Source organism: Miniopterus natalensis, chromosome 1 (genome assembly GCF_054644295.1).
Source record: "Miniopterus natalensis isolate mMinNat1 chromosome 1, mMinNat1.hap1, whole genome shotgun sequence".
Taxonomy (NCBI): Eukaryota; Metazoa; Chordata; class Mammalia; order Chiroptera; family Miniopteridae; genus Miniopterus; species Miniopterus natalensis.
In genome coordinates, this window is record NC_142081.1 from 155,360,563 (window position 1) to 155,378,777 (window position 18,215).

The 18,215-nt window shown below is 39.6% G+C and overlaps 1 protein-coding gene across 1 annotated transcript in view; it reads right to left on the reverse strand.

Moving 5' to 3' along the window:
• Window positions 1–2,494: 2,494 nt before the first annotated feature.
• Window positions 2,495–18,215, reverse strand: part of CDS1 (CDP-diacylglycerol synthase 1) — a 53,303-nt gene continuing 37,582 nt past the window's right edge. Inside the window, exons 6-13 of the mRNA XM_087826744.1 lie at window positions 17,976–18,034; window positions 16,232–16,314; window positions 14,784–14,871; window positions 12,726–12,794; window positions 10,733–10,885; window positions 8,985–9,104; window positions 7,015–7,118; window positions 2,495–3,380 (exon numbers count right to left, since the gene is read on the reverse strand). Coding sequence (XP_087682870.1) covers window positions 3,251–3,380; window positions 7,015–7,118; window positions 8,985–9,104; window positions 10,733–10,885; window positions 12,726–12,794; window positions 14,784–14,871; window positions 16,232–16,314; window positions 17,976–18,034 — 806 coding nt within the window. The 3' untranslated portion in view covers window positions 2,495–3,250. The remainder of the gene's footprint in view (window positions 3,381–7,014; window positions 7,119–8,984; window positions 9,105–10,732; window positions 10,886–12,725; window positions 12,795–14,783; window positions 14,872–16,231; window positions 16,315–17,975; window positions 18,035–18,215) is intronic.

Below are 18,215 nucleotides of genomic sequence, written 5' to 3' on the forward strand. Positions count from 1 at the left end.
TAGGAAGAAAGGAACCTCAGGATTACTAATCAGTTCCTCCAGGTTGAACACAAATCAAAGCACATTCATAAGTTTTTACTTAACCCTTAAAGGGACCCCGGCAACTAGGAATAATGGAGCCCATCTCAAAGCTGTGCAAACTGAAAACGGCTGGGCAGGGAAGGGCTGCCCAAGAGCCACATGTGGAAATGTGCACAGTGAAGTCTTCAGACCCCCAAACCCATTCACTTGTTCCAAAGCTTGAGGGCCTAGGGAGTGCTGGCATTGAGCCCATCAAAACAGGTGCCACTCAGCATCCATAGAACTTAAAGTTCTAGTGGGGACTGGATCAGATTCACCAGAGCAAATGTGTATAATTACACACTGTGGAAAGTGCCACTGAAATTCCATACTCTTCCTAGTAAACGAACATCACCTCTCAACCCACACACCTGTTCGGTCAGCACCAGAACTTAATCATCGCCATCCCCAAAGATTCGCTGTAGCTGTTGGTAACAGAAAACACAAAATAGACAATACTCATGTATATCCATCATTTTGTAAACATTAGTTGAACGGAGGTTTCTCCTCCAATGAGAAAGTGGAACGACAAAGTCAAAATGTGACTTATTTGTTTTATTTTTCCTGTTTCAGTAAAAGATTCAGAGAACTGATTGACACATATCATAAACTATCTCCTGCCCATACACAGTATATGTACAGTTCCTATTATTTCTTTTTCACTGAACAAGGTGAAACTATCTTTGTTCATACCAAAATACAAAGTGATGCTGTAAATGAAAAAAAAGGGGGGTGATGGGTGGGTGAGTGTGGTCTTTTATATTCAGACAGTAAGTATATCTGCACCACCACAAGGGGGGAAACACTGAGGAAACATTTACATCCCACAGGTTTAAAAGTGAAACAATTGGTACCATCAGAGTACCACCAAAAATAGCAAATTTGGAGCAATAAGCCATCACTGTGAAGGAAGTTCCCAGTCTTTCATTTTTCTGCCACCGTGATGCTATACTAGAATTTAAGCTCTCTTCATAGTGCAAATACAAAAGTGATTAAAATCCAGGTTTTATGGCTATCTTTTGATAAAATATCTTCTATTTTAATATACATGCTATAAAAGTGCACTAAAAAGGTACTTTAGTGCTTTGTTAAAAGAATTTACTTTTATACATATAGAATAATGTACACCTACTCACAGTATATTTGAGGAAAGCTATTATTGTGACCCCAAATATTTCTAGCTTAACATTTTATTATAATATTGATTTTATAATACATGTATTCAGTGATGTTCTCATAATTCTGCATCGCAGTACCTCACCAGTTACTCAAGAAAATGCGAGGGAACTGTGTGTCTTCAATGAGTTCCTATTGTGCAAATCACCAATTTGTCAACCTAACTTCCTATTACAAAATTTTCAATTTATTTTTAAACTTTGGTATGCTAAATTCTTGTATGATCAACATTTGGAGCTTTTATGAGGCAAATAATGAGATATGCTGAAAACTAACTTGTAAGTAGCCTGATTTTAAAAAGGTAATCATTTTGTCTTAAAATAGTTTCTGATGCCAATTCTAGGTTTTTATGGACTAGTGTGCAATCACGCTGACTGAATACACCCAGTTGCCAAACCGAGAAATCAGACTCTTGGTACCGAGTTCCTCTCTCTCCACTGTAACGGTGCAGGGCATGTGAGAGAACAGCTCTTCTAGATCACATCCCAGGGCTATCTGTAGTGGGGCCCTTGTGTGTCTACACTCTTTAATTGTAGGCATAATAGTATCACAGAAATACAAAATAATGGAACTTTGTTCTGATTTAAACAAAAATATTTCCTCTTTTCATTAGTAAAACATTCTTTAAAATATATCTATCTCCCCTCTCTGAACATTTAGCCAAGGAGCAATAGGCAACTTTCAAAGGTTTATTGCTGACTCTTCAATAAATGTGGTTGTAAAGAGCATACAGCAACGTGAGCTTATTTACATTCATTGATGAGAAACATGTCCTCGTCTGGTCCCAGGGTCCCGTCCTCAGAGAAAGGTTTGACAGTCATGTGCTTTTTGTTCACGGTGGGAATTACTTCTGCTTGATTTTCATTCTTGCAAGAAAAATATCTTCAGCTGATGTCCTCGGGTTTTCTGACATGATGTGAAAGAGGAACTGGACAGAGATGAGCTGCTCCTATGGAGTCGGGGTGGAGCTGGGCCTGCTGCAGGCAGATCTTCCTTCTTGCCAGGTGAGTGTCCATGGGCTGCACAGGGGACCAGGAAGGGCGCCCAGGATACAAAGCCTTATCCAGAGATGGGTCACTCTCTCTCAGCTGGGCACCCCCTCTCTGCTTCAGCCACCACCCCTACTCACTACTCTTGATCTTTTGTGCTCGTGGCTACAGAACTTCTAGAAATCAGTTCCCAGGGAAACAAGGAAAAGCAGAGCACTTGACCATGAGGTAGCCTGTGCCACATCACTGTCTTACTGTCATCACTGTGCTACTGTCATCTGCAGATAATCTGTGGAGGGTGCATATGTTACGTTCTTCAGAGCAGAACTCTCCTTTGTTTCTCTTGCAGAGATTTTGCAACGTTAGGTTTTTCCAAACTTTATCAGAAGTAGAGTCAGCCAATAAAGGTAGAAATTTCAGCCTCCCTCTCTTGAATTTCAAACCTACCTAAAAGTGGAATGCTTTCCCCTGGCAAATGATTACTTACTTACTTTGGAAAGTGGAAAACCCTTTTTTTATTTGGACCCAATTCAGCCTTCAGAAAATACTTCAAACCCAAAGTGGAGGAAGTGCAGGAGCATGAACTTCCCACTGTGCCCCACATAAAACATTCAGCTAAGATTGAGAGCAGCTCCAAGTGCAGAAGTAAATATTTGTGCAAAGGGCCCGCTGCCAGCTGCAATCTTAAGACATCCTCCACTGACTCATTTTATAGTATCGGACTCTTTAAAACAAGTCTTTTAAATTAAGAAAATGTCAAGGAAGGGAGAGAAAGTTAAAATCAGAAAATACACTTTAGAAAAAGTACAGGATACTCTGATGACAGTTTGCTACGTATTTCATAACTTAGATCAAGGAAGTATTTGTTAAATATTCACAGTAATTTCAGAGAAGAAACATTCATGTCTGTAAATCTTCACTCTAGTGCCTTTCCAACCTTTTTCTGTACATTTACAAAATCTTGTCTGTTGGTGCTTTTCTGTAGAATTCCTTAGTGTCGCTTGTCTTTCCCTCTCTGGGTCCAGCTATAGCTTCAGGGTGGGCTGCAGGATCCCTTTCTCAATGAGGTGAGTCTTCAGGGTTTTATATATATTCAACTGCTGTTCTGGTTGAAGCACCAACAACTGCTGCAGCACTTTGCTGGGATTCGGGCCCCTGGGAACAAAGCAGAAAGAGTTCATGCTTATTTGAAGGGAGACGAAGGAAGCACATACCCACAATATAAAGTAAACCCTGCCTGTAAGTGTAGAGGAGCAATCTTTACAGAATGGAAACGGCTCTTGGTCAGTGCTCACTTTAATGCCCAATGTTAGTGTCAACAACAGGATAAAAACCCAGACGATTCCCCACTGAGAGGCGTGCAGTCTAGACGTGGAGAGAAAGCAGAACGCAAAACCCAGGAACAATACTGGGCAACGCAGGAGGCGCAGATCCGAGCTCTACGAAAACTCTCAGAAGGGCAACCTGAGTTAGAAGTGGGGAGAGATAAGGAATCCTGAGACTGGACAGGACACAAAAACTATAAGGAAAGGAGCAAAATTCCTGGCGGATGAAAATAGTCTTTCGCTTGTTAGCTTCAAAGAAATTTCAGTCAAGGAGGTATTTTCTTGAAGAACTACCCCAGGAAACCACGAATGTTCAAGAGACAGGACACAACGGTTCTGAGCCCAGCACTGAATTCCTACCCAGCATCTACAACAGGTGCCACAGCCTTTGTTCAAAGAAAGTCTTAGGTGAACCCAGTGTAAGAAAGAATGCAAGTGGGTCTGTTTAGGTGAAAGGAGGAGAGCCCTGCCCTCCTCTCCCACCTCCCCTAGCAGTCCCATGGGGAGGGAGCGAGCCCAGGTTGAACTGAAGTAGCTAAGGCCAGTGACTCGACATGCTCCTCCAACGTCCCTGCTCCAGCCCTTCGCTTCCCACCCTTCACTGTGCACTGAGTCAGACAGACAGCTCCAGGACAGGCCTCCTGCCCTCACGCCCTCACGCCTTTCCTGCCAGGACACTCACACCCAGGGGACTGCGTCTCCCACCTCCTGGGCTCTAGAACTCAACCCACTCAGACACTGGAGACCACCTGTGTTGATATTCTAATGTGCTATTTTGTCAAGTTCAGAACGAACCTAATTCAGATTTTAATGTACACGTATCATTCTTTGTAATCTCTACAGCACAGCTGAGTAAGGAGCATGGTTTACTTTTCATGAAGAGCAGTGAGTAAACTCCAATGGGAAAAAGACGTAAGTAATATATGGAGAATGGTACAGAGAAAGACATTTACACGAGTCATCTGTGACTTCTAAGGACTGTTCAGTTCAAATGGAACTACAGGAAGTAGAAAACCCCAGCAACAAAGAAATGCCTGCTATATAGTGATCTCACAGTGAACATCTTGGATTTAAAAAAACTGCACAGTACGCAGATTTAGCCATCCCGTGGGTCACCTTCATGCAAATGCCAAAAAACTGCAGCTGTATGTCTCTCACAGCCATAGTCTCCTCACGTCAGGACACAGCTTGTCTTAGATTTCTTCAAAAGACTCAGCAACTTCATCACATAAACCCAGGGTAGGGGCCCACAGAGAAAAGGGAGGCGTTTCTAGCAAGTTCAGCTAAATGCAAAACTGTCAGCAGGTGCTCCCAGCTAGCAGCATCCTGGCACCAGCGCTGTGTCTCTAACAGTCTAAATATTTGCTTTCAAATGGCAGGCAAAGCGGCTCAGCATGACTTCTCTACTGGGAGGAGAGCACATTCAAAAAAAAATTTTTTAAGTATCAGTTAATGCCCTAAACACTGCCATCTGCCGAAAAGACAGCGTTCTGGGGGCCTAACCACTAATTACCAATACTCAACTATATCAGTAAATAACGTGCACAGATAGACTGAACATTCCAAACAAAAAGGCAAAGACTGTCAACTGGGTTATAAAACAACCAAACAAAATCCAGCCATATGCCTGTTAGAAGAGAAAAACACACTTTCCCTACAAGGATAAAGGAATGCTAAATAAAAAGAGAGAGGCTGATGCAGCTCTTCTACTACCCGACAAAACAGGCTTTAAGCAAGGCTTACATAAAGATGGGCTTCATATAATGATATGAGAAGTAAGTCAACAGGGAGACAGGACAGGCCAAACGTGTATCTACCTAATACCACCTCAAAGTATATAAGGCAAAAACTGACAGAATTAAAAATAGAAACAGGTAGATTTACAATCCCAGTGGGAGATTTTGACAAAGCTGTCTCTTTGTAACTGACAGAATAAGGGGACAGAAAAAAAAAGTACAGAAAATTAAACCTGACCCAGCTGCCACACAGAACACGCCCTCCAGACTGCAGAAGGCATGTCTGTCTCATGTGCACGTGGCACATGTACCTGAACAGGCAGTGCACTGAGGCATAAGGCAAGTCTCAATAAATATTAAACACTGAAATAAGAGAGTGTGTTTTCTGACCATCGTGGAATTAAGGCAAAAATCAATAAAGAGAAGGAGAAAAATCTCCATTTGTCTGGAGACGCATCAGTTACACTTCTAAATACTCCACGTGTCAAAGAAGCTGTAACGCTGGAAATCAGAAAGCATCTGTAATGGAGTAAATGCAACAAACACAAATACAACATCTGGGATGAGCATTAAGCAGTACTTAAGAGGAGACGTCCAGTCTCAGGTGAATGTATTAGACCAGAAGGCTGAAAACCTTTGTCATCTTTATCTCAAGAAGCTCGAGAAGTGAGCGGAAAATTGAACCTAAAGAAAGAGGAAGGAAGAGAATGGATGGCAGTGAAACAGGAAACAAATATACAGAGAAGTTAACAAAGCCAGGAGTGGATTCTCTGGAAAGGTTAACAAGACAAACTAATGAGACTACTCAAGAAAAATGCAGACTCCTAACAAGGCAACTCAAGGAAAGTAAGTGTCAGTACAAAAATTCTCACGCCGCTATGGTGTATATTTAAAATGTGTATTTAGGGGTCTAGAAATAGGAGTTTCTGTCCAAACAAGTCTATGAAGGAAATACACGTTGTCTATGGCTTAGGCACTAGGAGAGACCATGGAAAATAAAGTTAACATGTGGGTAGTTTTCACACCCCAAATGGGCATTGGGGGGCAGACCCAAAACATTGAGGTTTAAAAACAAGAATAAACACCCTATATAAAATAGCAACCCTGCTCCACTCACCCCACTCCAACCCACACCACCCAACCATAATCCCCTAGCTTATTTTATTTTCCTCTGTGGGGCTTATAACCACCTAACAAGCTATATTTATGTGTTTATTGTCTGATTCTGCCCCTTCTCCCTCCAACTCCCCAAAAAGAATGTAAGCTCCGAGGGAGGGCTTGGTTTGTCTTGTTCGTAGCTACAGTCGTGCCTGGAACATTTCCCAACACATAACAGGCCCTCAAGCAGTAACCGGGAACTGGGTGAATTATCCTGTCCTCCTGATTAATTCTCTGTCTTCACCATCAATGCCTTACTCACAATAGAGAAATTAAATCTTGTGATGTTCCAACCCAATCCACCGTACTGAGTGGATTTTAACTTGGCCCTATAAAGACCATAGCATGTACTACTGTTTTTTTCTTAAGTTCAAATGTATGAAAAATAATTATAATCTAACTATACTGCTCAAGCTACAGTGTGACACAGCTCCAGCAGCCATCATTCCCTGATCTATTGATATTATAGATCCCCACTGACAAAGCAACTCATTCAAACTAACGCCTAAGGAAATGAGAACTTCAAGAAATCAAGTATGAAAATATTTTTTTAAAAAAATCTAAACATACCTTATAAAACTTGTGATGTAGACATGCACAAACGTTGCCATCAAATACTGACAGTCAAATCTGTCCATTATCCCTCCGTGTCCAGGAATGGTGTTTGCAAAATCCTGCCGAAACAAACCAACACACTAGCAAATTTTCAAAAAAGCCATTTGCTATAAAATTCCTATCAGAAAATGTCTCTGGAATCATGGACATTAAGGAAATACTTTACTACTGGATTTTCCCACTACATACAAACTTATTAGAACATGTGCAAGAGAGTAAAACCACATCTTAAATATGTACCCATGTTAGAACATTACTGAACTGAAAAGCAACATTCAAGTAACACTAGTTAAATATTGATTAAATATAGCACTATTTTCAGTTCACAAAACTTCTAAATCAAAAGAGCTGTCAGCTATGACTAATATACTAATGTACTAATAAACTACTTTTCTGTTTAAGCAGGAACTATTTGGGGAGTTATTTTAGTGCTGTTGACAGATGTACATCTAGTTCTTACTCATATTTATCCTAATAGTTCTTACTCTGAAATAAACATTTTACTACTATGATAACTATTTCTTCTCTTTTTAAGTGTTGAGGTAAAAATAAAATAAAAATAGATGTTAATTCGGGACACATTGGTCCATTAAACTGAGGGAATGGTTAGTAAGCCTCTGCAAATTGACTGGACAGCTATGGCCACATTTCTCAGTGCCCAGGAAATGGCAATGATGAATTCCTCTTTTAGTTTACTCAGGCAACCAGTAAACATCTTAAAATGCAACAACAATTATACCTTCATTTCAGACATGCAAAAAAATCTCAGTAGTCAACAGGAAACCCTGGATTAGAAGCCATTAAAAAAACACCATTCTAAATATAACACTTCTCTGCATAAAGCAATTACTGAGAAATTACTTGGTTAATTTTTGCCAATACATTTCCTTCCTTCTCTTCCCTACTAACCAAAGCACAAGAGAGCCATGGTAACTCAATTCCACTCTGCTGTGTGCAGCCTCTACAGGACACTAGTGATGCATGACTGTTGCCTGGTTCTTCATGGACATGTATTACCTCCCCTAGTGGGTGCTGAGCATCTTGGGAACAGGGACATCTTACACACTTTTGTATATCACATCCCACGTAACCCACTACCTTCCCCATTGCAAGTCCTCACTGAGTTCATTTATATCCCTGGCTCCTGGGGCCCTGCGGGATCTGGCCACACTGCTCTTTCCCCCTTCTTACAGGCTGAGTCCCTCCACGCCCTCGCACTTGCTGGAACTCTCTTCCTTAGATGTCTTTGCAGAACTCATTCCCCTTCTTTGATCAGATTACTGCTCAAATGCCACTTCCTCCAAGAGGCCTGCCCTCTAACTTCTAATAGCACAACATTCAATCTTAATGTTGTGAAGCCACGTGAGGAGAGTTGAAGGAACAGGGCAAATATATGTCACTTTATGAGAAATTAACTTAAAACATAGGGATAATTTCAAGAATCTGGGACAGGGATCAGCAAACTACCCACAGACCAAATCCAGCCTGTTTTTGTAAAGTTTCATTAACTTTATTTACAAAATAAATAACATGCCCACTCATTGATATATTGTCTACCAGGCTTTCCCAAGATGATGGCAGAGTTCAGAGGTGAGTAGTTGGGATATGATTAATAAACACAGGATTTTACAGAAAAGGTTTGCTGACCCCTGATGTAGTCAATGGGCAGCTACATATTCAAAGGCTTCCCTGTCTCTCCCTTGAAGTGAGACTGTGGCAGGCATCAATCTTCAGAGAATTCATGGCTGGACTCTAGGATGAGCACCTGAAGGACCAAGATTCTGTGCTTGTCCCCAATTAAGTAACACTTGCCATTTCTATAAAAAAGGCTGACACAAGGGGCTTAATGTGTGAGACCAACGGAGAACCGAATTCCAACTTTATTACATTTTCTAATAATGTAAAAAAAGAACCTGAACACATACCTTGATTTTGAAAGCTCTTTTGAATCCGCTGGCAAAGAAGCCTCCAAAGGGGCCGATCAAAGATGCAAATGTTGAAAGAGCAATGCTGTGGATCTGGAAAGGATACAAGCTCACTCTTTCCTAAAGAGGAAAAAAAGAGGGGAGGTTGTATTTGAACATGTCACCTAATCTAAGAACAATGAGTCAAAGCATATACCACATTTTTGTTAATTTTACAAACTTTCAAGCTCCTGGGAGAAAAACACTGCAAGCTCTCGTTACCATCCTGTTCTTAGCCAGCACTCTCATGCCCTCTGTATGCACAGTGACAGTGCCTGGCACACCGAAACCTAGCAGCTGGCAGGCCACTGTCTAATGCATCTAGAAATTTCTACAACACTTGAGCTGTAGACTTACCAAGAGTCAGCTGAGTTAACTTCTGAATTTGTTTTTTACCAGTAGTGCTTTGTTTTTGTAATTATGTAATGTATTTAAATTCTGTATTTTATTTCACTTTAACTTTATATGACAAAGTGAGGGAAAAGTTGGTCTTTCTCTTAATACTAAGTTAAATGCTATGGAAACACATGAAAATAAGTTGCTTTAAAAAGTGCATCAGTAAGACAATTATAAAAGATTTGCGGAGATCATAAAAACAGAGAATTCTGCAAATTGTTCTGTGAATGCTTAGTTCTTGCTCCACTTTATTTTTTTTCCTTGCTCCACTTTAAAGAAACTGAAACTACAAACTCTCGACTGTGCATAGCAGGTGTGGTTTAACAACCATTATTGGGAACACCAATCTTTGGACCTGTTCTCAAAGCAACGGCCTTGCTCCTAATCAAAGACTGGCAGTATCCAAAGTTTTATAGCAGATAACAGATAGCCTGGACATGGAAAACATTCTTGGAATCCATGTACTGAGCACTCAAGGACAGAAATAATTTATTCCTCTCAAAAGTTATGGACTTTAGCCGGCCGGGCGTGGCTCAGCGGTTGAGTGTCGACCTAGGATCCAGGCGATCGGGGTTCAATTCCAGGTCAGGGCACATGCCCGGGTTGCGGGCTCGACCCCCAGTTGGGGGCGTGCAGGAGGCAGCCGATCAATGACTCTCTCATCAATGATGTCTCTCTCTCTCTCTCTCCCTCTCCTTTCCTCTCTCTGAAATCAACAGATACATTTTAAAAAAAAAAAAGTTATGGACTTGAGTTAAAAATAAATGTTTCAGATACACATATATACTCGAGTGTAGACACACAATTATTTGATTCCCCATTTCAAGTAACACATCAGCAGAGTTCTGCATGTCACATCCTTCAGTGTAAGACCTTGAGGGAAACTGGGTTTTCGAAGCAGCAGCTTTCTTTACTAGCAAAGGTCCCCTGAAAAATCAAGCAATCTTTGAGCTGGTAAATTTTAAAATTTTTAAATTTAGCCAATTCATGCCAATTACCTGTGAAACTTATTGTAACTCATCCAATTTGTAGAAATCTAAGGAATATTTTTAAATGTCCTCAAAACAAATATAAGATAAATTAACATTATTCAAACCATTAGGCAAGTAAATTCCTAAGAAAAACAAGTGTATGATAGTAATACCCATTTTATGTTCCAGAAAGGGAAATTACAAAGGGCTAGACTACATCACTGATGCCAAGCAGACTGTGAAACCACTTCTGCATCAGAGAATGAAAAACTCTACATTAGTCAATTTCTTATAAAAACCTTAACCTTTGGGATAGAGGACCCAGACCCACGTTGACCTTACCCGTCGCAGCATTGCCCTTAGGAAGGGAGGGAGGGAATAACTTTGGAGCTGGAAGAGCTCTGAGGGCTCACACTCCGTGACAAAGGAGTTCACGTCGCTCCGGTACTCCACTGGACAGACGAAGTACTGGTACTTGGACAGCACGTAGGCGGCCTGCGTAACAAAGCCAGAGTTCATGAAACATTGGGGAAAACTGTGTGAGTGTGTGTTTTGTGTCAGCAGGAAGGTCACAGATAGAATGCCTACGTTTCTTCGCATTCACACTCGACGGTCAAAACTGGCCCAATAAAAGACTTTGCAAAGTCACTGGGAAAACCAAAGGCCTTTCGGAAATCGATGAGATTATCTCGATATGACCACAATTAAAAGAGGGAAGAGGAGAGAAAAAAAGCAGCTGATTTAAACATTCAAACAAGGTTTTACTTTTCTAGAGTATGCATAACTAACATTAGCAGAAGCCAGTAATTACTAAGGTATGGGAGAGTACAGGACTGAAGTTCTTTGCATAAATGTTATATTAATTTAATTTCATAAATTATTAAATAACCAGTGACTTCAAATTACTAAAAAAAAAAGTACAGATGAAAAACACCTTTGTTCTTAACCAACCCAGAAGACTTCGACTACACTGGTCTTTCCCTGACCACAACAATGCAATTTTTAATATAGCTGTTCTCAGCCATGGAAGAAGATACATAAAACAAAACTTCATTTTAAATTTAAATTGTTAGACAACATTTTATTTTATTTTATTTTGCAGCCACTCATCCCATTATATTGCTCAGGAATGGTTAACAGAAGTGCAAATTGACACTAGGAATGGTAATAAACTGATTTTGCTTTTAACCAGTTTCCTCAAAATTACTTATTTAAAAATATATACTGTGCCTCCTCATTATTTTTGTCATACATTTCATTCTTACAGGGTAGCTGTTTATTTTCTTCCAATGACATGGTTCTTCCTGTAGTATTTCTAATTACTCTTTAACAATACCAAATTCTTGGAGCATTATTTAACTTAACTATGTTCTAATTCTCCCCTGTTTTGTGATGTGTAAACACTGGACAGGATCAGTTCCCTTTTCACTATTCTGTTTATGAATCATTGTCTCATCAATATTCTGCAACATAAGCACTGACTGGATTAGTTTTGTTGGATCCTACTGGAATTTTCACTGAGAATGAAGTCAACCTGCTAATTAAACAGAGGAATTATGACAGTTTTCCATCCAGGAACCTGATACATTTTCATATATTTGCTCTCTTTCAAAGCTCCATGCTGTTTCTAGTTACTCTATATTTGGCTGTGGAATATATTCTAGAACTGTCAGGGACTACACTTTTAAAAAATTTAACTTCCTAACAGTAATTTTTAAATATATTTATCTTACATCCAGCCATTTTACTGTATCTTTATTGATTCTTATGAGATAACTTTTAACAAAAACCTACATTCCATAACTGTAAACTAATTTTTAAAACATTAACAAGACCCATTAATTCATGGCTAAATGTGAACATCAATTAATTTTAACAAACTTTTCCTGCACGCTGGGCTCAAGCACTTGCTTAGTCAAGTAGCAGCATGTGTAAGGCAGGCAGAGCTCCTCAACATCATTTGTATTCTCTGCTTTTACTCAAGGCCACCACCTGTCCCAGCACCTGTGTCCCCCACAGGACACAACAGCTGTTCGAAACTGCCAGAACACAACAGCACAGCAGAGGGTCTCAAGGCCTCATTGTACATTAGAATCAACTGGGGGAGTTAATTGCCCTGGGATGGGGCTGGGACATACATATGGAATAAGCTCCCCAGGTGACTCCGATATGAGGCCAGGATGAGAGCTACTGGGGTACAGAATAGATTCTGTTTAGAGCATTTCAATAAATACATTATTAGCATTTTGTGGCTTAATTCTTTCAGGTTTAGGACAGACTGATAAACTTGCTACCATTTTTCAAAATATAAAATATAAATCTTAGTAAAACTCACAATGAATCCAAACACGACTGTGGAAAAGAAACCGCCAATGAATCCTTCCCAAGTCTTTTTAGGAGACAGCTAGAAAAGGCCAAATAAAATTAAAGAGAGTTACTGCACTCACCAAGCACAATACATATGCAAGCTCTGTTTGATGAATGCCCCCAGCACCTTGTACATCTTCCTGGAATGGCTCTGCAACCCTTTCCCCTTCATCCCATGATCCCAATTCATTTGTACAAACTTCTCTAGTAGTATGCAACACATATCAGGCCCTGACATTTGACATGCACCAAAACCAGAATGAGCCTCACTAAACACGGACACTGCAGCACACCAGGCTTCCGCGTATTCCCCAAAAGGTCATGCAGACAATGCGCCTCTCTCTCAGATGGCCAAACGGTCCACGGCCCCAGATACGGTATTTGCTCCCCAAGTGTTTGCATGCCTTTCTCCCTCTGGGCACCCTCTATGTCTGTCTCCACGAGGAAAGGAAAATATTGTGCTTCTAACAATAGCTACTGTTTGTTTCAGATGAGAGCCACTGTTTCTCAGTTAATGAGGCTGTCAGGGAGAGGCGTCGGGGGGACGCTCTGGAACCTGGTGGTGCAGGGGCGGGGGGGAAGGCTCAGGGGTGCCCTGCAAAGCGAGGACTGGTGTGTGGGGAGCTGTGCTCAGATCACTGACGGCTTCTGTGATGAAGCTTTCAGTGGAACAATAGGGATAGAATCCAAATAAAGATCCCAGGGAAGTGTCTGCAGATGGAAACGGGTGAGAGTTAAGCTACACGAGCTCCATACAGACTTCTTGTGATGTTCAAGCCAAGAGGGTCGGCAGAAATGGTTTCTTGACATATCTGACGATTCTGCCCCAGCAACGGGGCTGATAACACCTTCTCCTAGGGTAACTTAGTATTATTGTCAGGAACTGGGAGCTGACTCAAATGCAAAAGTGCCTGCTGATTAAAGATAGGCTATCAAATTAAACTGTTCCACAGCATATTGACTTAGGGGTGAACTTAATTACATCTGAATATATTATGCAACTAATCCAGCCTAGTAAACTCATTACAACTCCAAGTTCAAAATCAGACAGTGAGAGTCGCTACAGCCGTAGCAGCCTCTCTAAAGGCCTCCTAAGCCAGGCACTTCTCAGCTGGCCTAGGAGCCTTGAATACTTAATCACTGCTCTGTGCTGAAGCAGCTTTAGACAACTAAGAAAAATACAGGATGTCGCCCCAAAATGTACACACACACTTTGAATAATTATAAAGGCAGTGTTTATTAAAATAAACTTCATTTTCATTTAATAATCATCAGCTACTAAAGAGTACATACATTTTGAGGGGACACCCTGTATATAGCTTGCTTGTACCCCTATGGCTCAGCCTGATGCCATGTGCTGGGCTGCTGTAGGAAAGAATTTATGGAAGGATTTTAAAGGACAAGTCTGCTCTTCCATAAAGACTGGTTTGATTCTTTCTTCCCCAAAACGGGAACTTACAAATTATTTCATTTCCTCCTTTGCCTGCAATGACAGTAAAAAGAGCCAAATCTAAGGCAAAACAAACATGGTCTGCTCACATGTACTTTCCTTTCCCTTATTTTATCTTTTCCTTATTACTTATATTATTAGTATTTTACTGTAGGGTCCCAATTTTTCTTAATGAGTTTGGGTGTAAGTCTTACAGTGGACACGAGTGTGTCAAGATGTTGGGATGCACACTTTCAACAGGTGTGGCGGAGGAGGGGACAGGGAGCCAGCTGGGGGAGCAGAGGCCAGGAAAGGCTTGTTTCTGGGGCTGCTGGGGAGCCGCGGGAAGGAGACCCGCACAGCAGCTGAGAAACCAGCAGAGAGGGAAGAGCCTCCCCGGGAGAGGGGAGCCGACAGAACCGTCAGGGGCACCGGGCGGCACCATCGGGAAACACGCTCGCTGCCCAACTCTGGCTGCTACTCGCAGCCAAAGGAGATCAAAGCCCCTCGGGAGCCAACGATGGGCAAAGCGCCAAGTCTCCAGTGGCGGATCTTTAAGGGTAGGGTCGTGGCTTGCTTGTGACATTTTATAATTACCTTAATTAATGGAGTTCTCCCAAAAAAGAATCCAAAAAGGTAAGCAGTTATGTCATTGCAGATAACACTGGATATTGGGACAAGGAACCTTTAAAAAAAAAGTCAGTAGAAAAAAGTTCATATGATTAAGTGGCAAATATTTTATACAGCTTATGACTCATAATGAACCAATTTAATAATCCTTTGAATTACACTGCAGACTAGTCCAGAACATAACATTTGCCAAAACATTATTAGAAATATTAAATATCAACCAAATTTGCATGCTTAGAATTAAGCAGAGCAAAATCTATAAATAAATTAACATAGTAGGAAAATATTGCTAAGGAAGATACTAAATAATACATTTAATATTAAATAACAATTTCTATAACTGTGGACTTTCAAGTTTCATTTTTATGAGGAACAAGTTATAATAGTATAAACTATTTTTAAAATACTTCCATTGATTTTTTTTATAGAGGCAGGGAGAGGGAGAGAGAAACATCGATGAGAAAAGAATATTTAAAAAGCAGCCTTTCACAATGGAAATGAGTCATTTGGTTTAGACAGAGTATAATCTGATAAAGTTATACCAAGCTCTTAATACAAATTCTCTCAGGAAAAATTATCAATTTTAATTCTATCTTAGCCTATAGTTACTAATTAAACCCTAGTAATTATACAGAACCTACTAATCTAATAACTTCCCCCCATCAATTAAAAGTTTACATATGGAAGATAATCTTAAATGATTCTAACTGTGCACACCCCCCCAAACCCTTAGCTAAAAATCATGAAGCTGTCAAGGGAATAACTTATTTTAATAAAACCTCCTGTAAAGGATTTTAATTAATGTTTTTTTTAAATGTGGGGAAAATATGATCAAATTTCTTAAAATCATTTTTCTCCACTCTAATTTTTAACTAATAATTTTTGTAATATTAAACTAGGTTTTAACTTACAAAAATGCTTTCTGAATCTGCAAGCCTCTGCTATATAGCAAGCAACTCCATACACCTGAAATCTGAGCACCTCCTCCTACGCACAGCACAGAACCGACCCCTTTCACCTGGAGAAAAGGCTTTGCCAGCACACTGCTGGCAGGCAAACGGTCAGGCTCTTCCTGCGTTCCACGTAAATAGCATGCTCTTTTTAAAAGCTATGCTTTGAAATATAAAAAGACATTCAAATGCAGTAAAACCTGGAAATGTAAATAATTGTTTGGAGCTTTTATAAGGACTTTCTTCATTTTACTTGGAACCTGAAGGAGGAATATTCCCAGTGAACAACGTGTTTGTCTTCCAGGTGTCAAAGAGTAAAATAAACAAAACCCAGTAAGGTGCTTTAAGGGAGTAGAGCAACAACAAACAGCACATTTTAGTAGAAATCTGAGACACCGTTCAATGTGAAAGAGCTTTAAAAATGCTACGACATAAATATAAAGCAGCATAATTCTGTCCCCTTACCATATCATGCCTTCAAACAGATTTTGGATGACAAGATGTGACTGAGTAACTGTTATCAGTAAAGTGACATGAGTCCATGCGAACTGTTAATAGCCCAACAACACAACAGTTAGTGAACACAGGTGATCAGTGCAGCCAGGAAGCAAGAGTAACTTTTAAACACAAATTTCTAGCATGATTTTGGTTAAATTTTGTAAGATAAGGTCACACAAAATATGTCGTTAGCAAATTATATTCATTTTGGTGCCTACTGAAACCGTAAAACCATGAAAATGTTTTAAAAAGTAATCATAATTTACATACAAATGGAATGCTTATAATAAAACTGAGATAAATTTTAAAAACATATAAAGAATAAACCATAGTCTCGAACCATCGGATTAAAATGATGAGAAACGTATGGTGCCATGGCATTGAGAGAGGAACGCTGTACCCTGTGCCCTGCAGTTATTAAACCTGCTAAACTCCATTCTTCTTCCAGAGTTCATTATGGTAACTTTGTCCCACAAAGAGTTATTTCTAAATGCAAATGATTCAAAACAGCAGAGACCAACTGCCCTTGAAGGCCGTCCTCTTGTACTGGAAAGCTGATCGTCACCGCTCTGCGCAACCGCAGCGGGGGCTTCAGATTTCCAAAGGCCTCCGTGTTTGAGTCCACGCAGCCTGAGCCACGGCCTTCAGTGACTTTCAGCGTCATCGGTATGAGTGGAATGTGAATGGAAAAAAGCTCGCGTTTCCACGTACCAGTGTCATCATGTTGATTGGAATTTATTACTTTTCAAAATCCTTAGATTTTTATTCATTCATAATAAATCTATTTTCTATTTCAGCAAATACTGTATTGATGTTTTATTTTATTTTTATCTGCTTAAAGGATCCAATTCTCTTTTACCCTGGTTGCTTAAAAATGCATAAATGATTTTTTCCAATAGGCACCATTCATATTTTCATAGGAGATCCTATTAATTCTAATTTGTCTTGATGGTTTCTAGATTTTATATTGAGGATTTTATTCTTTTCCTTTCAACGTCTCCAGAAATTAGAAATTTAAGAAATATTATAATTTCTCAGCCAGAAGTCTTAATGGAAGAAAGCAAAGCATAAAGAATAGGAAATATATCCCAAATCCAAAACAAGCCTTACTAATACATGAATTCACAGATCTAAATACTGTGCTTTTCATTTTAGTCTTATAATTAGCTACCTTTTAAGGAAATAAAAAAAGCTCATCATACACAGTGATAAATTTCATAAAACACTGAACACCGTTCAATGATAAACTGAATAAAATACCGTAGTCCAAAAAGAACTGTGCAATTTTATGATTAACCATAGTTACCAAGAAAATATAGGCTTTGTTCCCTTTATACTCAAGTCAAACATAGTCAGTTACTTCCGTAGAAAAATATGGTTAGAGGCTTCTCAGACTAACTATTCAGGAATCTATAGAAATGCTTCAAATTTCTACAAATTTAGGGAATCCAAATAATTGGTTTTAATTGTATAGCCTTTGAAAATCTTTTTTAAAAACGTTTTTAGGAAACTTTGAAAATAGTTAAAAATTTTAAATCCTCAAAAATGTTTCAACTTCAACCTTTAGTATTTAATAGTCAACCCAAACTGAAATATCCCTCACATTTAGGCATCAACTAGCAGATTGCATTTTATCTTCTCACTATGACAAAAATTAAAGGTAAGGGTTTCTATGATATGCGGTGACTATAGAATAGTGATGAACACATACCATATAAAACTGCAGTCGATAATGTTTCTTCACCAAGCTCAGCACAAACATGCAGAAACCTGCTCAAGAACAAAAACCATGAGCTTGTTGTGCAATTTGTTACAAAGTGTAAGATTCGCTGACTTCAAATCCACTTACTCATATGGCATCTCTCCTACTCTTATATTAAGCATGTTAAGGAAATATTTCTTGAGGGGAAAAACTGTATTCTCCAAAATGCATAGTACATTCCAATGCATA